Source organism: Vigna unguiculata, chromosome 10 (assembly GCF_004118075.2).
Source record: "Vigna unguiculata cultivar IT97K-499-35 chromosome 10, ASM411807v1, whole genome shotgun sequence".
Taxonomy (NCBI): Eukaryota; Viridiplantae; Streptophyta; class Magnoliopsida; order Fabales; family Fabaceae; genus Vigna; species Vigna unguiculata.
In genome coordinates, this window is record NC_040288.1 from 39499688 (window position 1) to 39523249 (window position 23562).

The following is a 23562-nucleotide window of genomic DNA, read 5'->3' on the forward strand; positions in this document are numbered from 1 at the left end:
AAACTTATTTTAATAAGTAAATCTTATTTACTTTTCAAAAAGTACTTATATCAAATTTAAACAAATTGGTTCATTATAATTCATGTTCGGATCACGTCGTTGTTTTAATTTCATCTTGTATTTAAAATTTAAATAAAATAATTAGTTACTTAGCATATGTTTGAATTTGCTTAGATTTCAAGAATTTTATTTTACTCTATGACAAAATTATCAATAATTTTTTAATACTAATAATTTAATTTAAAATTATGTTCAATGAGAGCAGTGGTTATTATTGTTTTTTTTTAACGAAAGGAAATAAGGAAGAATAAGATTAAGACTTTTATTAATCTATCTTCGTAAAATAAATTAATATTGTTAATGGGCTATGTGAATCAGATCCAAACCAACACTTCACGGATCTTGTTTACGGATTAATGGGTCGAACTCCCGAACCCGGTTTCTTCATTTTAATAAACTTAGGGTTTCTTCACTGTCCTATATAAATACAGAGCCTAACACAAAACCCTAGTTGTGAGTTGCAGGTAGAAGGAGCAAATGGCGACAGTTCCAGGGCAACTCGTGTGGGAGATCGTGAAGAAGAACAACTCCTTTCTAGTGAAACAGTTTGGAAGAGGCACCCAGAGCATCGAATTCAGCAGAGAGTCCAACAATCTCTACAACCTCAATTCATTCAAATTCTCTGGTATGTTGCTCGCTCTCTCCAATTTTTCTTTTGTTTGGAAAATAATGGATAATTTTGATCTTTGAAATTGGGTACGTGAAAAACTAATTCTTCTTTTCAAGTTATAAGATTTGGGTATGTAGGTAGAGTTTGGGCATATATTGGAATTCTGAAACTTCTAAAATGGTGTTTATGTATGTTGATCACCGAGTTTGCGTCGTCTAATAAATCTTTTATTCATTGGATCACATTGTTTCAATGGTTTGAAGTTAAATATGTTCTTTCACTGGCATGTTAGGTTTGTCAAACAAGAAAACTGTTACCATTCAGCCTGTTGGTAAGGATCTGTCTGTTTTGTTGGCTACAACAAAGACAAAGAAGCAGAACAAACCTGCTTCGTTGCTCCACAAATCTGTTATGAAGAAGGAGTTCCGTAGGATGGCAAAGGCTGTTGAAAATCAGGTAAATAAAAAAAATGTAGCTTAAAGCTTTGTGGTTTGTATGTTTTTTGTATGATCTTCTCGTTCTAATTCGTTATTGCTTGATTCGTTTGCTATTTTCTATAACTATTTCGTTCTTTAACGTCCTTCTTGTTGTATTCTTAGACGTTTTACTCTGTAATGTCAGTGAATGAAAACTTCTAAGGTCGCAACATTGGTGTCATTTTCATAAATGAAAAGAAGATTTATGTTATTGATGCCCATATATTTGTTGATTATTGTGTATTGGTTTGGGCGCATTGTGCGCTAAACAAATGTCTTTTGGGGCTTTTGCTTCCAAGACCCGTGGTGGTGATGAGGCTCTAACATATAAGAAGAGTCCCTTTTTAGGGGTTCTTCAGTGCAATATACATGTTACGCTTGGCTTCTGAGCTTCGATCATTCTGGAATTCATTCATGAATCTATTCTTCTGAGAATTTTTATTCTATTCATCAAATACATGTTTCTTGTTTGCTTTATTTTCAATTAATTGTTGTTTGCTTTTAATGTAACTAAGAGTCAAATGGAATTTGTTCTTAATGTTCTTAATTTTTATCCGGTCATTGCATAGTCAATAGGTGACAAACCTGGTGTGTTTGTGTATTTGTTGATTGTTGTGTATTGGTTGGCCAATGTACCTTTCTGGACTTTTGGCAGCCAGACTCAGCAGCGGTGATGAGGCTCTAACATATAAGAAGAATGCTTATTTTTGGGGTTCTTTAATGAAATATACATGTTACGCTTGGCTTCTGAGCTTCGATCACTCTGGAATTCATTCATTAATTTATTCTTCTGAGAATTTGATTCAATTCATCAAATATATGTTTCTTCTTGTTTGCTTTATTTTCAATTAATTGTTGTTTGCTTCTAATGTAACTAAAAGGCAAATGGAATTTGTTCTTAATTTTTATTCGGTCATTGCATAGTCACTAGGTGACATACCTGGTGTGTGTGTGTGTATTTGTTGGCCAATGTACCTTTATGGACTTTTGGCAGCCACACTCAGCAGCGGTGATGAGGCTCTAACATATAAGAAGAATCCTTATTTTTGGGGTTCTTTAATGAAATATACATGTTACGCTTGGCTTCTGAGCTTTTTATCATTCAGGAATTAATTATTGAATTTATTTCGTAGTTACAGAGGAAATCTTAACCCTATTTTTATTGTTCGCTTGAATTTGCTTGCTCCCATGAGTCAAGCCTATTTGAGTTTTTTGCATTGACAATAGTACTGCTTTTACTCTTAAATTTTAACCGACTTCGTCTTGTACTGCTTGCTCTATTTGGTTTTAATGTTAAATACTTAATGGTTTCTCGTATTTTATTAGTTGTTGCTGCCAATAATTTTTTTTGTTCTATTACCTTGTATATTACATTTATCGGATTTCATTTACCTAAAACAATACAACAAATTTCAGGTTGCGGATAATTACTACAGGCCTGATCTTAAGAATGCCGCCCTTGCAAGGTTGAGTGCTGTTAACAGAAGTCTCAAAGTTGCCAAGTCCGGTGTCAAGAAGAGGAACAGACAGGCCGTGAAGGTCTCTGGTAGGAAGTGAAAGGGAATCGAGACCGAGTTAACTTGCATTCAACCCTCGTTTTTGCCCCACTTTTTGTGATTTTAGAACTCCTGTCTAAATTTCCCGAGTTGTTTTGGAATATGCAATTATTTATGAAGGATTCTATATGAACTTGAACTAGTATTTCATAGCTTTCACCTTTATTTGTTTCATGGTATAATCGTGGTTGTTGCTTGAAGGTCAGCTGATAAAGTGGCTGGTTTTCATTGCTTGTCTTTTGCATTAAAATCCATATTTAGAAAGATAATTTTACTTTTGCTTTTCATTCTTCACGCTGATAAAGAACGTAATTTGTTTAGAACTTTAAACTGGAGTTGGCTCGAGGTTTGGGGTTAATGAAACATTATAAACAACACAGTTGCACAAATGGTTGTTCTTTATGATGTAAATATTGATTTGATAATGACCTTAAAAATGGGGACCTTTGGTGGGTTTGATTTAGAAACTATAGCAAAGAAAGATTTTGCCATTTCGTTGCAGGAAAAGATGGCAATTTTTGTGAAAGCAAGTTTTCGCACGTATAGATCACAATGCTTTAAAATAAGAATAACTATGTAAGATAAAAAAATCAGTTGAGTTACTCCTTTAATTTTTAGTTTTAACGGAACAAGTGAGCTTGTTTGTAAGCTTTTTAACTAAGTATATAGTTTTTAATTACTAAAAAATTATTTTCTATATTAAGTGTTTATCTAATAACAAAGTAAACATCTAGAAACTATAAAATCACCTACCTTCAGTTGTTACATTTATTTATAAATGAATGTTCTATGTTGATGTCTGTCGTTAGCATTTGGTTGTATCATGGTCAGGCCTCATGGTTGACTGGCTTGTCCATGCGTGACCATCACGGTAGTCTTAAACCTTCTGCTGCTTAGTGTTAATTAAAAAAACATTTTGATTACAAATCAATTATTTGCTTTCAACCTCTTTCCTGTTTTCTTAATGAGTTTGGCATTTAAAAAAATGTTTGTTTTGAATTTTCTCAAATAATAAAATCATCTACCGTTCTTCTAATATTTGTCTTAGTTAAGTTAACGCGGTCTATGCTAATAGTACAAATTTCCTCTTGTCATTGATGATTTGTGCTGAAAAAATGTACCGCAATGTTTATTTTATATACACAATTAAAAGATACTGTTTTCGTTTAATAATTAAATAGTTACTTTTTGGACAAAAGGAAGAAAATTAGAAAAATAAATTTGAATATTACAACGTACTAATTAAACTTGTTAAGGAATCCTTAGAAAGAAGTGTTGACAAAGTCTAAAGTCAATGAAAGCATATTATTACACGCATTGGAATAGCACGTTACTTGTCTTGGTGTAATTCGCTAAGCTTATAAATGATGTTAGACGCAATACAAAGTTTCATAATTCGATTGGTACAAAATCTCTCACACACTGTTCTTCTGGCTGCTGATCCCACAGCAGCCATGTCTGTGAAGAAATCAGTGTCTCTGAATGGTGGCAATGCCATTGCCAACCTTAAGGGCCAGAAATACTCAAAACGTAGGCGTTTTGATCGTCCTTTCTCCTCAGTTGAATTGTCTATAGAGCCAGGGAAGCAGCTGAAGGACATGGATTCCAACAAGTTGAAGGCTGATATCAAGAAGTGGGCTAAGGCTGTTGTTGCTTATGCACGCCAAATCAGTGGCAGTTTTGGAAAGTCTCGTGGCTAACTCACCAATTCAACATGATGGAATACCACTTTGTTGCACAAGGGCAAGATCACAGACACTGGTTTTGGATTTTGATAATGGAAGAAATGTTGGTAAAGTGTGAAAATGAGCTTTACATTAAATTGTTGTACATAGAAATTTGTGCATTTATGTTAAAGTGATGAACGCAAGGGTGGATCAAATGCTTGTGTTTGGGAGGGTCTTGCATCCATTTGTGTTATGATACCTTTTGTATTACTGTAAATATAATCTGGAATTAAGAAGTAATATTTTTCTCTGCATTGAACTGCCAAGTGCCAAAAATTTTCCTGTCAGAGTACAACAGCTACTTTGTTCATAATTTGAATGCCTCTCTAAAACACATTTCTTTCACTCACATTTTGATAAAAGTTGAAGTAATTTGTAGTTTTAATATTTACAATTTAAAACGGGACAAAACAGGCCAATCAAAGCAAAATCCCTTCTTAATATACAATTCAGCCAAGGGAAAAGAAACTAAGATAATAAAATACAATACAGCATACGGATTTTCACTATCTCGTGTGTAAGTGGCAATAAAGTAGTAATAATAAGCTGGAAAAGCATCAGTTCAATTTTTTCATTCCAAACTTCTTGTCCACTCCAGAAATAGTCCTTAGAAGCTTCTTAGAACACATATCCTGTGCCTGTGTGGTGCGTTTTGCACGGGTCGCTCTTACCCAAGCAGGTTCCTGCAAAGAATACAGTACTATAACCTGTTATCTTTCATAAAGGAGCTTTAAAATGAAGGAATAATTGTGGATGGGAAGTGAAGAAGCCACCTCAGGAACGAATCGAGAGAAACCAAACTTAATCAACAAGAGAACATGCTCCATGATTAAGATTGCTGCAAGTCCAGGCTCTATTTTCCATTTCCCTTTCTCATCATATAGCCATGCTAAAAGGGCACAGTTGGTGCATATAGACATCAATATGAGAAACTGCAATATTCAGAACTCCCTCAAGTCAGTGCGAATGACTCGTGAAAGTGTAGAGTTTACAGATGAAAGCTCATTCAAAATCTTTCTATTTATTTCAATATGTTTTTAGACCATTCACAAATATCCAATGCCATGAATAAAACGTACATTTTCTGGCGTGAGAGGAGCGCATTGGATATTACACACTGATTAGATAATGATAAATTATAGTATATAAGTAGATGCAATTCTCACCTTACTTTATGAGGACGAGTTAGGCTTAAACTTCTTTCTTAATATGGTAAGTGAATTGTTCAAGATAATTGATAAGTGCCTTCAAAATTCCAGTGTAAATAAACAAATACCTGAAATATGTTAAGCCAGGCTCCTACTGTTGCAGCAGCCCGAGGAACAGGGCGCCTCAAAATGGCTAGCAGCTTCAAAGCATCTGTCCTGATTTCCATAATATTGTTCTGAACAGCAAGGTAATAAGATGTCAACAAGTGCAAGCAAAATCAAGTGCAAAAAAAGGGAGGTGGAAGACGGCATTTATACCACAGCAGCAAAAACAAATGCAGGTGGAAATGCACAAGCAAACATCAAAATCATGCCAAACTGCAATGCCAATTCTAAGTAATCTGCAAACAGTACAGGTAAATGTCAATCTTGGATGTTTCTCAAATATGATAAGAAATTGAGCCTATTTATTTTCTACTTCAATATACACATGTATATTGAAGTGAAAATAGTTGTATTCCATATGATAAATTAATTAAATACCACATAAAATCAAGAGTGTAATGAATTTAGAAGTACCATCAAATAATCCATCTTCAAGTTCATCACCAATGCTAGCAGAGTAAGGGGGCTTAAGGTATTCTTTCTCTACTCTAGAAGTAATTTGGATTTTTTCTCTTGCTTCTCCTCTCGCTCTCTTCTTATGTCTTGAGAAATAAAAGATAGTTTAGCAATTGTATAGTGGCAACATGTTAAACAAAGTAGATCTAGCATAGTCCATGTCCAAGGGAATGAAAAGGCTTACCGAACCCTGTATTTTTTATAGGTATACTTGAGATAAGGCAATGAATTTTCCAATAAGTTTTCCAGCACCTGGAAAGACGTTTTCTCTTACATCATTATGTTAAAGGAAAAACCTCAAACTAGACAGAAGGAAAGTAAAGGGAAAATGGGAGAAGGAAGAGACACAGACAACAGAAATTTTTTCTCAACAACCTCGGACAGTAGAAGCCGCTGAATCAACACTTGACGAAGAGTTGAAAAATTGCGATGCAACAAGGCATGATAAAAGATTCCAATGTATGTCTGCATAAAGTACAGACCAAACACCTGCAGGAGAATGTAAACCCTTAAGTTCCATTTTTAGGACAATGGGAAAAACTCGGATTAGTTACCTTGTAGACCAAGCTGTCAGCTCGTTTTTCTGTGTTTTCATTGTTTTCTTTCATGATAAGTTTGACAGACAGCTTGCCACCCATCTTGGTAATATACTGAATGGCGAATAGGTAAACAGCAGTGAGAGCAAACCTGAAAAACCCAGAACTAATATAAGAGTCTCATCAATGAAATATTTACTCCACTAAATATAAGAATTTATATGATTAACCAAAGATACTTTTTAGTATCAGATTATGGATTATTTAGTGGAGAAGAGTTAGTCCCCTTCTAATAGGATGCAACTCCACAACTTCAAAGTCATTCTAACTCTAATAATTATATGAACACAACAGAAGATATTTAATTGAGACTCAAGAAAAAAATAGAATTATTGGAAAGAGAACTATACTGAAAGAAATTCCAAAACTGAAATAACAGAATATTCAATTAACTAAAAAGTATTTCATAAAGATGATATGCATTCTTACTTAATTACATCAGAATCAAGAATTTCATAAAGATGGGCATATGCCAACTCAAATGGTAACTGGAGGCATATGATGGTGACGATAATAAAAGTATCATTTCTGAATCGCAAGAAACGCTCAAGCCACTCAGATTTTTGGAATGCTTCCTTCGCTTTAATTCTATCAGACTCAAGTACTTTCATGAGTTCCATTGGGGGCTGCCAGGTGCTTTCCTTTCTGCCAGTGATCTTGTATCCTCCATCAGTTGTATCTACAGAACTAATAGGCCATCTGCAACACAACACCAAAACACAAGAGAAAGGGTGTGAAGGCAGAAGAATCGAAGAAAGTAAAAGAGAAAATTGATCGCATTGATCTCAAAAGAAGTAAAAAGTAAAACATTACCTAGCTAAAAGTGCATTGTTTTTACGCTTCCAGAACTGAGAAAACATTATAGCCCAAAGTATCACCATGATAAAGAAGACAGGGAGCAACACCAATTTCAATGGCCTAAAAGGTAATAAGAAGTCCTAAAACTGCTTAACTAGATGCAAAAACTAAAGAAGAAGTTGTAGTATAAACAAAAACCAACAGATAGATTGGCCCACCCAAAATCTATCAATTGCAAAGTAAGCCCAAATGCAGCAGGAACGAGCAGCCACCGTGTGTACATTCCAAGAAAAGCAAAGTATATTGCAATCTGCAGATTATTCATTCCTTCATTGGATAAGGAGAATGGACAACATCAATTTCATACAATATTATAAAGCTCATAGAGTCAGGGCCACATTAACCTTTGCCCCATAATATGTATAAATCTCATCTATTGGCTGACTTGTGAAGTGCCACCAATGAAGTGCCCAACTCCTGAGAAGCTTCTTTCTCTTTTTTTCATCTATCAACCAAAAGCAATATTAGTTCAGGCTTCAAGTCACACTAATCTAGAGAAAAAAATGATGGCACATGTGAGTAAAAACACCATGCAAAGGAAAGACTTGCTTAACAATGTTCTCTGATTCCAATTTCAGAATCAGATTCTCCCCAATTTCCCAATTGATTTCTTTTCCATCAAATTTAAGGGCTTTCGCGGACTTGCTGTCGTTTACCTGCAAGTTCAAGTCACAAGATAACAAAAATGTTACGGCATGCCAATAGGGCAGTTCACACAAGACTGCATGGCCTTAATCTGAGAATGCACTTTGCTAACATTTTCTTGAATTAGAAAAAGCTAAGGCACCTATAATCTGAGAATCATATGAAACAACAAGCGGTATGTGTGGAGCTAGCTAACAAACATAATAGAGAAAGAGAAATTTTGACTCATTGACACAAAGGATAGCTACGGAAAAAACTCACTATTCCATATATTAAGTGACAGTAGCACTGAAAACGCTCACACCAACTGAAAATGGAACCATCCGGTTGTTTCACAAAAGCTTCGACCTCCTCCACCTCAAATTGCAAATCCATACCTGCCATTTATTACAAGACACATTAACACCAGCATAGGAATTGCATAACCAGTCACATGCTGGTTACCACCATTTGACATAGTGAACTTAAAATAGTAATAGGCATAACAGATATCCCCTTTGTGGGATTTTTGCAATATACCAATATGAGTCCGTTTCTTGATTTGCAGTTCAGCTGCAGCCCTCCCCAATGTTTCCAAAGGTGCAGCCAACTTAACAAATACAAATAAGTTTTAGCCACTCATCAAAAAACTTAAATTAGACAAAGAAAACTGATTATACTACAACACTGATGAAAAAGATTGAAAAAGATTAACAGAAAGGATTTTCTTATGCATACCAAATAGGAAAAAAAAGAATTCAAGATACGAACTGTAAAGAATAGAAGAATAGCATTGGATGAAAGTGACTGACATGAATGAAACATACAGAAGAAATGAGAAAAACCTAACCTTGATGAACTCATCTGCAATGCCAATAACTCTCTCAACTTCAAACCCCACCTTCTCAAACTCCTTTACAAGGACGTGTGCACAGTCACATGATTTGTCTTCCTCCTGAATCACTCTCCTAGGAATCACCACCCCCATCTCAAAAACACGTTCTTCATTTTCATCCTCGCTCATCTTTAACCTCACTGACCCAATGCAAGTGAGAAGAGCCAAATAAAAACAAATCCACCACCCCTTACCCCCTTCGCCAATTCAAACAGCCAAATTATGGACTTTGTTTCAAAAGCAAAGCAAAGCTTCAAATGGGCACCAGAAAGATCCAGTCTTGGCCAAAAAGATTTTTAAAAAATGACATAAAGATGAAGAATTCCCAGGAGGAATGGGTGTATTGCGTTGAAAAAGGTGTCACCGTCCAGGGGATGGAAAATTAAGACAATGTGTAGTATGTGTGGGTTCAAACAAACCCGAATTGCGAGAATTCCAAAGGAAACGGTTGAATTGAATACTATAAACACAAACTAAAACGTGAGGAAAATGACAGAAAAAAGAAAAATAGGATGATGAAGGAGGATTTGAACAAATTTGAGGAAGGTGTCCCAAAAACCTCTCATGAGGGAGAGACAGACACACAAACATTGCTATTTTGTGCTTTTTTATTTTTTATTTTTTCAAAAAGTTCTCCCAAATTATATACTCTTTCTCTCAGTGCATACAATTTATTTGAACTTTCTTATCCATTCTACATTTTTTTTTTTGTAGTTTTTCCTTACATTAATTATCTCGGTTCAAAATAATAGATATCAAGACATCTTCTTTTTCTTTTGCTATAAATCAAGACTACAAAATTTAAGACTTTAGTTCTAGAATTTTACCACACTTATTATTTTATATATTCATTATTTAAAAACAAGTTAAAAATGATTATAACTAATGTTATCATCTCAACTAATATATATATATATATATATATATATATATATATTTAATTTAAGCGAGTTGTGATTTATATATTTTTTTTATTTGTTAACCTATCATCTATAATAAATTTCCTTGTCATAATCACTGTTTTAATCACCGAGACGCAAATTAAAAATAATTTCTTAATATATAAAAACAAGATGCATGAAGTAAATAATTTTCTTCCAAACATTACTTTTATATTATATATATATATATATATATATATATATAAACATAAATGTAAACAAAAATTAAACATTGATAATTAATTATTAAAAAATGAAAATATGATATTAAAAAATATTTATCTTTATTGGATAATAAAAATTAAACATATTTTCAAATTTAAAATTATAAATGATAACTTCCAATTTTAAGAATAAATTTCTCTTCTCCTTATAGTATGGGAGATAAAATGTCCACATGAATTCTTTTTTTAGTTTTTTCAATAAACATGGACAGTATTTAAGCTACCATAAACTGTAACCTATACTTTTATTCTGGTGTATGGTGGAATAGTTTAACAATATATAATTTCATATTTTATTTAATTTTCATGTTAAGTCAAAGTTAAATATAGAATATAAATTTAATTCCACAGATTAATCATAAAATTTATATAGGTAATTTATAGATCTATAATAAATTATGATTTAATATATAGTTTAACTATGTAACTAAGTATTGGTTTATTCATGTCTTTGAAATTTGAAATATATATTTTCAGTATTTTATATTAAAAAAATATTTTAGTCTCTCAAATCTATTCAAGTAGAACTTTAGTTTCTCAAAACTAAATTTAAAACACCAAGAACAATTTTAATCTCAAAATCTTGAAATTCAACCTTAAATCTTAAATCTTACATTTTAATCGATTCATCTTAATGTCTGAAAATTTAGTTTATTTTAGTTGAAATATAGCAAAAAAATCTCAATAGAAAATCCAAATAGATTTAGCAATAGTATAATATGCTTGCATGAGTCATGGTTGTTCCCTTTATGAATCATGTACACGTTCAAAAAGAATCTTAGTTTAGACAAAAGGAAAAGTAGAAGAAAAAAAGAAAAGAAAAAGAGTGAAAGAAAGATGAGGAAAAAAAGTGATACTATCTTATAACCTCAATTTTAAAATATTTTTCTCTACACTTTTTTAAATACTATATGAGTTCTTAATTTGTTGATTAATTTTAATATTACAAAACTGGATTGTGAGATTTCTTCGTGCTCCTTGTTATTAATCTTTTTACCTCATCTTTTTCTTCTCAATTTTTATATTATTTTTCATTCACTAATTATCATTATTTTCTTTATGACTTTATTTGGAATAAATTGTTCTTAAAAATGGGTTATTTAATGTGTATGGCTCCGGCCAAAATGGAGTAAATCACATGTTTTTATGTTTTTTATTCAATGAGAGAAGACTTGGAAGTATTTTAAAAACTCACACTACAGAATGTAACACGTTTTTAATGAGTTGTTTGAAAAATGACTTTATGCATTGGTATTTAAAATAAAATTTAATACATTTATTTTATTATGAATTATACCATCGTGTTTTCTTTTTAAGTTTTATTTTATTTTATTTTATTTTTCTATTTTGAACATGTACATTTTATATTATGCTATCTTGTATGCTTTTCAGAGATGAATATTATTTAGTGTTAAATACGTTTTTATCTCTTAACTTTCAGTCAATTTTAGAATTTGTCAATTTTAAAATTTTGGATCAATTTAGTCATTTATCTTTTGAAATACGTGAATTTAGTCATTTTAATCATATTTTATTATATTTATTTGATGTTTTGTACGTATCTGATTATTGTATTTGACTTGTTTATATTGTTTTACATATTTTTGTTTTAATGTTAATTCAAATACTATTATGAAATGCGTTTGCGTTTGAAATGTTAAATAACCTTAACACAAGATTTGATTAAAATGACTAAATTCACGTTATCACGTATTTCGAAAGATGAATGACTAAATTAGTCCAAAAATTTGAAAGGGACTAATTCCAAAATCCACTTCAAGTTTAAGGATCAAGAACATATTTAACCATATTATTTAATATAGATGTCGTTTCCAAAAATGAAAAAAAAACTCATTAATTTCTTTCATAATAAATGCAATATATGAATTAATGTAAGGCCCAGTTTTATTTCTGCCCTAATGTTTAAGGGTTGGCCTTAATCTGTTGGGCCTAAGGGCTGGCCCATAGGGTGCTAAGGCCCTAAAGCTGCTAGGGTTTCCAATTCTGATTCATTTCTTGCAAAATAGAACCCTAAACGTTGCCCCCTTCCTTTCAGGACGCTCTGCTAGGGCTTGACTCCGATCTTGGCCAAAGATTTCTCTAGCTCAGCTTTGTTTTCGCTCCGTGTAAGTGTTTCTCAAGCTCGTACCTGTACTCCCTAAAGCTTATTTTCGTGTTCTTCCTTCTAGGGTTCCATAATAACTTTGTTCTTCCTTTGCCCCGCTGTTCTTCCATTTTCTGAAACCACTTCTCGAACTGTTGCACTCCGTAGTTGGTGTCGAGGTCCCGTATAAGCCCTCTCCAAGTAAGGGAAGCTAGACTTCGCGTTTTGATTCACTTTTGTATGTGTTGGTTCTGTTTCGAGTTCTGGTGCTAGCATGTTGCTTATGATGATGTAAAAATGCCTTGGGTGCTATCATGAGTGAGTCTGTGTTTGAGCATGCGTGGAACAGTGGTGGAAACTTATATACTCGCCTAGGCGAGCTCATCTCGCCCAGGCGAGAACAGCGGGAACTCGCTCAGGTTTTTGCTCGAGCGCTCGCCTAGGCGAGCTGCTGTATTTTTGAGCGACGAACAGTCTCGCCTAAGCGAGAGCTCACGACATTTTCCCGGAGCCACTGTTGCAGTCTCGCCTAAGCGAGAGTCTGCTGTTTGAGCGAGAGCACTCTTCTCGCATGAGCAAGGACTCCAGCTTGAGCGAGACCTCTTTTGGGTTTTTGCTATGCTTTGTCTCTTGAATGTTGATGGTTGTTTGATTGGCTGGTTCATTGACTTATTAAGTACAAAGGGGGTGGATATGCATGTGCTATGTATGTTATGGGTGAGAACAAATGAATTGAAAATGAGCTTGGCATGAGATATATTTGATGGTTGATCACTCATACTAAATGACATGTTAAGGGTATGCATAGGAATTTCATGATTGATTGATAATGTATGGGTAAGGGTGGTTTAGGACATAATTCCATGACCCTTGTAGCGGGGCTCGTGGTGGTGCCTCATCTTACGGACGTAATTCTGCGGGCCCTTCTTGGAAGAGTCCCCAGTGGTGCCTCAACAATAGGACCTAATTCCATGGACCCTCTTAGGGGGAGTCAATGGTGGTGCCTCATCGTATGGGCGTAATTCTATGGACCCTCTTAGGGGGGGAGTCAATGGTGGTGCCTCATCTATTGGACTTAATTCCATGGACCTCGGGGTGATAGCTCATGGTGGTGCCTCAACATAAGGACTAATTCTACGGGGGTATCGTGGTGGTGCCTCAAGGCCAGGACGTAATTCCACGGAGGTCTCGTGGTGGTGCCTCATGTAAGGATGTAATTCCGCGAAGGCCTCGTGGTGATGCCTCACTGCTAGGACATAATTTCACAGTTTGGTGGTGGTGCCTCATCGTATGTATCCGGATTAGTCAAGTTTAAAAGCCCTAAGTGGTTTGGGTATATCATGTGTGGATGTTTGTTAATTATGATTGGTTTTAAATTTACCTGCTGAGTGTTATAATATAAGGATCTGTTACACTAGCTTACCCTTTCGCTTGTTTGTATGATTGTGTGTGGTTTCTTCCTTTGCGATGATCATCAACCTTGTTGATGTGAGCAGATGTGAGAACCTGGCAGTGGTGATAATAGAGATGCTGCGGTTTGATGATATCTTGGACGACTATCAGGCTCACTATGGGGGTCTTAGCGTTTGGAGTTTAGTAGTAGTAGTAGTTTCTCTCGCTCTTGGCAAGTTTTTGTACCTCGTTTAGGCCTGTGGAGCCACTTCCTTTTATTATGGATATGTTGGGGTACTGTGTACGTCATATTCCGTCTTTCCACACTCTCTAAATATTTAATATATATATATATATATATATATACATATATATATATATATATATATATATATATATATATATATATATATATGGTGTTTATTTAAATTGGAATTATCTATTTAAAATGGGATGTTACAATTAAAAATAAAAGTAAAATAAACTTTACTTTTTATAATTTTTGTATAATTTCCTTAGTAGGGTTTTGTTAAGTAATCTAATCGGAATTCCCTTGTTGAATTTACTAATATATGCATATTAAATACACATATTATTTATTTAGTAAGAATTCCTTTTGTAAGCAATATACTACATTAATCTACCACCACAAAAGTAATCGGTATTATTGACAGCTGAAATTCTTTGAAGATAAAAAACATTAGTTAGTGAATGTCTTTTTTGGACGGAAAAAATAATTGTCAATAGAAAACATTACCAATAATATTTATGGATAAATGAGAAAACCATTTATTGACTGATAATTTCGTTGATAATTAATTCTCACAATATTACGAACAAATATAGTCGTCAATAAATTTACAAAATGAAAATATCTGTCAATAAATACAATACATTTTCTTTTTGAAACAATGAACTATATTCTATACACTTAAACATAACTACTGGTCTTTATTTCAAACAAATATAAATAAAATTACAAATATATATATAAATTTTAAGGTCTATATACTTATTAATAATATTAATCAATTCTCATTAATTGTTTAATTTCAAACATTAAAAATAAATATGTAAAATATAGTTATAATTTTATTATAATAAATTAAAATTACAAATATAAAAATATTGAAATAAATTAATAATATTTAACATAATCTTCATATAATATATTATGATGTTACTTTATTATACTGCAACAAGTCTAAAACAGCTTGTAATATATAAATTACTTTGCTATAATAAATAAGGATACGTATTGATATCAAGTTTCACTCGTTCTCAAACATAACTCGTAAAAGAAAATCTAAAAAGAAAATGATACAAATCTTGTGAAGACTTTAAGTTTTAAAATAAAACTTTACTTAATATAAAATTTTAATAAATTTTAACAACTTTAACTAAAGTTAACAAATTAACCTTTTTTCATTTCTTCAATTTGAGATTCAATCTAGTCTTAACATAATCAAATTTAAAAAACGAGAAAACTCTACTTACCTTTAAGAAAATGAAGTTTAAAAAAATAAAAACACATGAAATAATTAAAGAATTTCAAGACCTTGGAGTTCTAGAATTTATAACCAATTAAAACTGAATTTCAAGGATACAAATTAATTGAAAATGTCACTTTCCCCAACCATAACACAAACAGAAAAAAGAATAAAAACATTCTAAAACAAAAAGTTATATTTATTTTTTTTGTCGGTTATGAATGATTTCAAACTTACTAATTACTATAAACTAGAGAAGGAAAAAAAAGAAACGAAATGAAAAATTCTAAACAAATGAAGAAAAGAAAATTTAGAAAGAGAAATGAAAGAGAAGATGGTATCCACGAGAATGAAGAAAAAAAAGAAAAAAACGTTTTCAATTTGAATCAATACATGATTAAAAATTAAACAATCAAAATTACATTCAACAAATATTAATTGATTTATGGATTTCAGAAAAAACCCAATCCAATATGTAGTTTTTTAAAAAAAATTATACAGAGGTGCATTTAATTTCTCCCCATGAAAGAGACTTATGAGCTAAGACATAAATGAAATCCTAATTAAACAAAAATTTAATCTGTCACAAAAGAAAATTGGTATATATATGTAGCTATTCAAACTCACATAAATGTGGAGAATGTTTATGTTATGTGTAATTAAAAGCTGCCAAATGTGCAGAGAAAATTCATTTATGATGTGGCTGTTATCTGTTACTGTTCATTGGATTCCTAGGAAACTTCAGCCACAAATTTTTATCAGTATTTATATTAAAATTAATATTAGTCAAAATAACTCTGTTTCTCAAATTCCAAAGTTTGTGGAAATGGCATGGAGAAGCTCTGTAAAATCTCATATTCATCACTTTGTGATATATTTAATTTAACAGTTTCTCTTTATTTATTACGAAAAGGGTTAAAATTTCTTTAACTTTTCTTTTTCTTTTTCTTTCTCTTTCGCCTCTCTTTCCATTTTTTCCTTAAAATAAGAGTGAAAAAAGGAGGATGACAGAAACATATGTAAGTATTATACAGAAATAAGGATTAAATATGTTTTGGGTCCCTCAAGTTTAAGTGAATTTTGAAATTAGTCCTTTATCAAAACTTTATATCATTTTAGTCATTCATCTTTCAAAATGTTTGAATTTAGTCCTTTTAACCAAATTTTTTTAAGTTTATACGACGTTTCAAGCACATTTCATGATAGTATTTAAGTTAACATTGAAGCAAAAATGTGTCAAACAGTGTAAATAATTTAAATACTATCATAAAATGCGCTTGAAATGTCAGATAAACTTAACAAAATTTAGTTAAAAGGACTAAATTCATGCATTTTGAAAGATAAGGATTAAATTGATCAAAAATTTTGATGATAGACTAATTCCAAATTTCGCTGAAACTTGAGAAGCATTTTTTGTGAAGCATTTTTTATTATTATTATTGTGAAGCATTTTTTAAATTTTAATATTTTAACCCTTTGTGGTCTACAATTTTCAATCTGTGTAGTTCCTGCAGTCATTGTTGATGTAAATAGCTTATATTGAATGGATAGAATTTGAAGAAAGTAAGTTTTTACATTATTTATTTGTTTTAATTATTGAGACTTTATTTGTTTTAATTATTGACGCGATACCTGTTTTTAATACTCGTTAAAAAATTATTAATTGAGAAAAATTTTTGAAAAAATATCTCAATTAAATCATTTAAAATAAAATGTTATTAATATCATATATTAAAATATTTAAAATAATTTACAAAATTAAGTATTAATATTTATATTAAAATTTAGTGATTAAAATAATGAAAATTAAGTTAACGATCTTTAATATTTTTGTTTGAAAAAACTTGATTAAGACAATTTTTCAAAGATAAATACCAATTGACCGAACAAAAGTGGGTGTCATCCGACTAATTATATCTATTTATTTTTAAATACTTTCATATTACTGTGTTTATTTTAATTATTATAAAATTTTATTGTTTATTCAAGTTTTCCAAATTTTAATATAAGAGTTCTGATCACTCCCTGTTTGTCATCTACTTGGGTTCATTGTTATTCTTGCTCACACCCATTCACCATGAATTTCTTCAACTTGGTCTCTTTGTTCATTGTTTTTCACGTTTTTGCTGCAACACCTCGCATCTTCTCGTTAACAGATTCATCCACAGAACCCCCTATCAACTTTCTAGATGCTGCCAAGAAGCCTGAGGTATTTGACTATATGGTAGGAATCAGAAGGAAGATTCACGAGAATCCAGAATTGGGTTATGAGGAATTTGAGACCAGTAAATTGATTAGAGCAGAATTGGATCAACTGGGTATACCCTATAAACACCCACTTGCAATAACTGGTATAATTGGCTTCATTGGGACTGGAAGATCGCCTTTTGTTGCTATCAGAGCTGATATGGATGCTCTCCCCATGCAGGTCACATAACTTCTGCGTATTCTTGATTTCTATGGTTAGACAGTTTGGTGGCAGTTTTTTCTTGATAGTGAGAATTTGAAGGAAATCCTTGCCTTTTCTTAAAAACTTGCATATAAATGTTTTATTGTGCTTTTTGTTATTGTATAATCCAAATAAATTATGTTCTGAGTAGGTTAGAGGTATGGGGTGATTGTAAATTTTGGTAAGTGTGATAGAAACACCATTTCTCTGTACAATACGTGTGTCTGTACAAAATCAATACATAAATCTTCTTCTTGTTCCGTGTGTGTTATTCCTTTCCCAACAAATTTGTGTGCATGAATTACCCACTAAAGTGTGAGAGTTCTGCTGCGTGATTAAAGTGTGGTTTATCTCTGTCTTGGGCATTCCTCTGCTGTGAGTCTTTGCAGAGTTCAAGTGGTGAATCATAGTGGGTTCAAGTGGTGTTGTTCCAGCAGTCTTACCGTTGTTTGGCAAGAAGAACTATGAAGACTGGTGGGTGAAGATGAATGCTATCTTTAATCACTAGAGATGTTGTGATTGGAACACCGAAGCTGAGAAGGGATCATGCGATGCTAATAGATCTTAACAGTCTTGATGAACATGAAACTGACACAGCAACTGGATTGAGGAGATCAACCAGCTCCAGCATCAGCCCGATATGACTATGAAATGATGCAAGATTCTGCTGCTGGTTCAGAAGGAGAATTGGTGCGCTATGCACCATTTTTGAATCTGGTTCAATCAGTTTTGGGAAAGTAATGCAAGAGCCTAAATGGGTCAATGCAATGGAAGTAGAATTGAGTTCTGTTGAAAAGAATGAAAGATGGGAACTTGTCAGTTTGCCTTATGGAAAGAAACCTATAGTGTTAAAGTGGGTGTATAAAGTGAAAGTGAATCTAAGTGATGAAGTGATCAAATATAAGGCCAGACTAGTAGTCAAAGATTTTTTATAAAGGCTGAAAGTTGACCATGGGGCGGTCTTTGCACATGTTACAATATTAGAAAGAGTGAAATTTATGGATGATATAGCAAATTTAAGAAAGTGGTCTATGCATCAATTAGATGTGAAATTGATTTTCTTAAATGTACTGCTAGATGAGGAAGTGTATGTGATTCAACCTGTAGGCTTTGAGATATTGGGACAGGAAGAGAAAGTATACAAATCGAGGAAGGCTTTTTTAAGCAAGCCCCAAGGGCTTGCTACAAGAGAATAGGTAATTTTCTTAGCCAAATAGGCTTTGTTAAATGCATATCTGAGCATGGAGTGTTTGTAAAGGTCTTGGATGTGGTCACTGATACAGATTTGTTAATTGTTTGTCTCTATGTAGATGACTTATTGGTGACAGGTAGCAATCAAGGGGAGATTAAAGACCTTTTTTTAGCAAGAGATGATTAAAGAGTTTGAAAGGAGTGATCTGGAGCCTTTGTCTTATTTCCTTGGCACTGAATATAAAACAACAGGGAATGGTATTGTGATGCCTCAAACTCAATATGCTCTGACTTATTAAAGACATTCAACATGTTTAAGTGCAACTTCACTGTCAAACCAGCTGCATCTAGATTGATACTTGAAAAAAAAGGGACTAAGGAACTTATTTATCCTACCTGCTTCAAACTAATTGTTGGATCACTTAATGCAATACTATACCTGACTTAGCATTTAATGTTGGCTTAATGAACAAAATCATGGAGACACGAAGGAAAGCTCACTTATTGGTAATCAATGGTAATGTGTTATGTGAAAGGAACCTTGGATTACGGAATTCTATTTCCTAAAGGAAGTGATAACTCAGAAATTGAATTGCTTTGGTACTCTAACTCTGATTGATATGGTTATAAATCTGATCCAAAGAGTACTGCTAGTTATGTTTTTATGTGTGGATAAGCACCAACCTCTTGGTGCTCATAAAAGGAATCCGTGGTGGTCCTATCCTCATGTGAGCTTCAATGAGTGCTTGTCAAGCTTGTGTGGCTTACATTAATGCAAGAGATCAAAGTGAAGAACTTAGGAGAAGTCGAGCTATTTGTAGATAACAAATCAACAATTGACTTAGCAAAACATCCAGCAGCACATGCGAGGAGTAAACACACAGAAATAATATTTCACTTCCTCAAAGATCAATTGATTAATGGGAGACTGATTCGAGAACACCACATAACAAAATTATGAGTAGCAGGTATCTTTACAAAGGCATGGGGAAAGGTTCAGAGAGCTAAGAGATATGTTAGGAATTGTCTCCTTGAATCATTTGAATTAAAGGGGAATGTTATTAGATAATTCAAATATCTATTGTAGTTAACTATGTTATGAGTTAGTTAGAGTAATGAACAGATTGTAATTTTTTGTAAGTGTGATATAGGTGCGCATATGTGTGTGTACATAATCAATACAAAAACTTACTTCTGTAATATTCTTCTTCTCTCTGTGTGTGTGATTCCTTTCCAACACTCTTGACTTTTGAATTATGATGGTTTTACTTCTATCGGTTGGTTATGGGATAAGACAACAAAAGAGTTTTTGCTTGCCTTTTCTCAAAATTTTGTAATGTTTTGTGCTTTTTTCATTGACTTATTACTGTATATAACTTTAGGAAATGGTGGAGTGGGAGCACAAGAGTAAAGTACCTGGAAAGATGCATGCTTGTGGTCATGATGCTCATGTGGCTATGCTTCTCGGTGCTGCGAAGATTCTTAAACATCATGAAAAAGAGATACAAGTTTGACTTTTTATATTGACTTCTTTATTTTCGATTCCTGGATCTTCTGCTTTGTGGTTTTGCTTACTTTTGCAGACACTGAACTTCTTATCTCCGTTTAAAACATATGATCACTACTCATTGCTGTCCAGTTTGTCATATGCTCAAGAAATTTGGCCCTCTTAATGATTTTATATGTTTCTTTTATGCAAACCTTTTTGTTTTATGATTCCAATCATGTCAGTATCAAGCATGTGCTCTGTTTATAAGGTATTTGTGAATGAAAAGTTAAAGAAAGTTGGCTACTATATCATTCTACTTGACAAGGACAGTCTCCCACATCTGCTTCTTTATTATGAAATTTCAGTTAGTTGTCGTGTTCTCTTGTTTTCACCCTGTCATGCATCCATGATAATTTCACTATTTTGATGTCTAAATAGGGAACTGTAGTTCTTGTTTTCCAACCAGCAGAGGAAGGAGGTGGGGGAGCCAAGAAAATTGTGGAGGCTGGAGCCTTAGAAAATGTTACAGCTATTTTTGGATTGCATGTGTCACGTGACTTCCCATTAGGTGAAGTGGGCTCTAGGTCTGGTCCAATGTTGGCAGGAAATGGTTTTTTTGAAGCTATAATAAGGGGAAAAGGAGGTCATGCAGCTATTCCTCAACAATCTATAGACCCTATATTGGCAACTTCTAATGTTATAATTAGCTTACAGAATCTTGTTTCTCGCGAGGCTGACCCTCTGGATTCCCAGGTAAGTTCGCTTCAACTTCATTTCTTCCTTTTCCCTTGCCACCAACTACTCATTTATGCTTACAACTGAGATTTAAAACGCAAAGCTCCCACTTAATTAGTGATGTTCTTATTTGATTGCTAAATAAAAGAATTTATAGTGTTTTCTGAACCCAAGGCTATGCAAAATTTGTGATTGAGCTAGAAACTTATTGCTTACACTTCAATCAAACTTGCCTTGTCATTTAAGTAAACTTTTCCTTCTGTTATCCACATAAACTTTGAAAGTACCAATTCTACCTTTTGGTCACTTTTTTGACACCTTAGATATGTATATATTCTTGTACTAAATACTAGAAGAGGTTCTCATGACATTGATGCAGGTGCAAAAACCTTGAAGAGAAAATTTATCCTGGTAGTTTTTTTCTCTTTCCAAATGTTAAAATTTAATGGCAGCTGATTTTAAACTTGGGTTTGGATTGTAGAGAGTAAGGGCTGTGCTATAGAGAGTAACTTTTGATGAGAGTGGATTTAAAGGGTTTGTGATTTTTACTTATTAAATATTACGAAGTGCTGTTTCGAGAAGGAATTTGATTTGAATCCTCTGTGCCTTCCTAAAATAGAAAGCATCTCCGCACAGGTTGTGACTGTAGGAAAATTCCAAGGAGGTAGTGCATTCAATATCATTCCAGATTCTGTCACGATCGGTGGCACCTTCCGAGCTTTTTCAAAAGAAAGCTTCCAGCAATTAAGACACCGCATTGAGCAGGTATGTCATGGAGAAGAATAACATTTTTTTGTATGCATAAACTAAAAGAACGAAAATGTTCAGAATTTGTTTTTGTTTTTAGTCTTGTTAGTACATTTCTGAATTGTAATTATAGGATCAGCAAATAAAATTAGTTAGGTTTCTCCTTTTATATTAAAGTCAACGTATGCTCTTGAATGCACTTGTAATTATCAACAGAAACGTGTTACAATAAAAATAAGAAACACCTTTACATGATAATTTCAACTAAGAAAATGGATTCACTCACATCATACAGTTTTCATTGGCAGATGCTAAGGCTGATTCGTTTATGCAGGTTGTGATTGCACAAGCTGCTGTGCAGAGGTGCAATGCAACAGTGAACTTCCTTCAAGACCTGAATCCTTTCTTTCCCGTAACCATAAACGATGATGACTTGCATCAACATTTTCGGAGTGTTGCAGGGAATTTGCTTGGCGTGGATAAAGTAAATGACATGCAACCATTGATGGGAGCTGAAGACTTTTCATTCTATCAAGAGGTTATACCTGGCTACTTTTTCATGGTTGGAATGCAGAATGCTTCACATGAAAAACTTGAGCAGGTACACTCACCCTATTTCAAAGTCAATGAAGATGTTCTTCCTTATGGAGCTGCACTTCATGCCTCATTAGCTGTTAGTTATCTTCTGAAAAATCCGCAGGACATAGCCCCTGCAGAGGGGAAATATCATGATGAATTGTAACAGAACTTTACTTTTTGTTGGAAAAAATGACCGTTAGTAGTCACTAAAATAATAGCAATATATATATATATACATATATATATTGTTTCTTGTAGCAATGACATTATGAACTGGTTTGTATTTAAATTTTTATTAAACCTGGTGTTGAGTTTATGCATGAGCTAAGAAAATAAAGCTGTTTTACATTTTAATAAACTACCAATTTTTTCTTGTGAACTTTTACCCTTCTTCTTGCTTCCATTCAAAGTTGTCACATTTGTCATCTGGGTCTACTGAGTGTTAGTGTAGTTCTTCAACATATGAAGATTCTAATTTAGTACTTGAATGTGTGCAAAGTGGAGTAATTATGTCTCGAAATAATCAGTTTTGTAAAACTATTTTGTTATTAATATTTCTAGATGAAAGAAGGGATAAGGGGTGGGATTTGAGGAAAGAATGAATAAATATCTCGTTATTAATTTATTCATAAATAAAGAATAAAAGATAATCAACACATTTTAAAGTGAATTTATATTTTTTATAATGAGGAAAAAGAAAATGTTACTATTTGTTTCATATACTCCACTATAAAATGTAATTAATTATGAAAAAAAAAACCTGGTTAATATAAAATAAATAAATGATAAAATTTAATTAACACATTTTTGCAATTCACTTTTAGTAAATAATAACAACTTCATTTCAATAAAAAAAATTATATTTAAGTTAATTAATAAAAAATTATTTAAAATTTAAATAGGTTATGTAATGGTATATAGGGTAGATGGGTTGTGAATTTCTTTTTTACTTTCTGTGTTGGTTTGCTTTTAGTTCATGTAAAACAAAATTGTAAGGACACTCTTTTTATTGCAGGTCGTGTTATTGTATTTAAAATTTTTCCATCTTGT

The 23562-nt window shown here is 32.7% G+C and overlaps 4 protein-coding genes and 3 non-coding genes across 7 annotated transcripts; 6 read left to right on the forward strand and 1 right to left on the reverse strand.

Annotated features, from left to right (window-relative positions):
• The first annotated feature begins 473 nt into the window (after positions 1–473).
• LOC114167474 (60S ribosomal protein L28-2-like) lies at positions 474–2968 on the forward strand. Its single transcript, XM_028052565.1, has 3 exons — positions 474–685; positions 963–1126; positions 2563–2968. The coding sequence occupies exons 1-3, from the start codon at positions 538–540 to the stop codon at positions 2701–2703; spliced, it is 453 nt and encodes a 150-aa protein (XP_027908366.1). The 5' UTR covers positions 474–537; the 3' UTR covers positions 2704–2968.
• Positions 1450–1540, forward strand: LOC114167995. The gene has a single exon (XR_003600593.1). It is a non-coding gene; the product is annotated as a small nucleolar RNA R24 (small nucleolar RNA).
• Positions 1811–1902, forward strand: LOC114167994. Its single transcript, XR_003600592.1, has one exon. It is a non-coding gene; the product is annotated as a small nucleolar RNA R24 (small nucleolar RNA).
• Positions 2150–2241, forward strand: LOC114167993. Its single transcript, XR_003600591.1, has one exon. It is a non-coding gene; the product is annotated as a small nucleolar RNA R24 (small nucleolar RNA).
• A 1065-nt stretch (positions 2969–4033) lies between the features above and the next one.
• LOC114167653 lies at positions 4034–4688 on the forward strand. The gene has a single exon (XM_028052766.1). It carries the CDS (start codon positions 4067–4069, stop codon positions 4400–4402), a length of 336 nt encoding a protein of 111 aa, XP_027908567.1. The 5' UTR covers positions 4034–4066; the 3' UTR covers positions 4403–4688.
• Positions 4689–4850: 162 nt separating this feature from the next.
• LOC114167652 (anoctamin-like protein At1g73020) lies at positions 4851–9793 on the reverse strand. The gene is made up of 16 exons (XM_028052765.1): positions 9127–9793; positions 8817–8886; positions 8559–8674; positions 8182–8308; positions 7997–8097; positions 7811–7902; positions 7608–7712; positions 7224–7493; positions 6753–6885; positions 6574–6687; positions 6383–6450; positions 6157–6284; positions 5896–5978; positions 5706–5813; positions 5203–5361; positions 4851–5112 (listed from the first exon to the last, which is right to left on the reverse strand). Exons 1-16 carry the CDS (start codon positions 9298–9300, stop codon positions 4987–4989), a joined length of 1974 nt encoding a protein of 657 aa, XP_027908566.1. The 5' UTR covers positions 9301–9793; the 3' UTR covers positions 4851–4986.
• A 7546-nt stretch (positions 9794–17339) lies between these two features.
• On the forward strand, positions 17340–22891 carry LOC114166728 (IAA-amino acid hydrolase ILR1-like 4). Its single transcript, XM_028051514.1, has 5 exons — positions 17340–17750; positions 20345–20470; positions 20890–21204; positions 21823–21951; positions 22268–22891. The coding sequence occupies exons 1-5, from the start codon at positions 17400–17402 to the stop codon at positions 22673–22675; spliced, it is 1329 nt and encodes a 442-aa protein (XP_027907315.1). The 5' UTR covers positions 17340–17399; the 3' UTR covers positions 22676–22891.
• Positions 22892–23562: the final 671 nt, after the last annotated feature.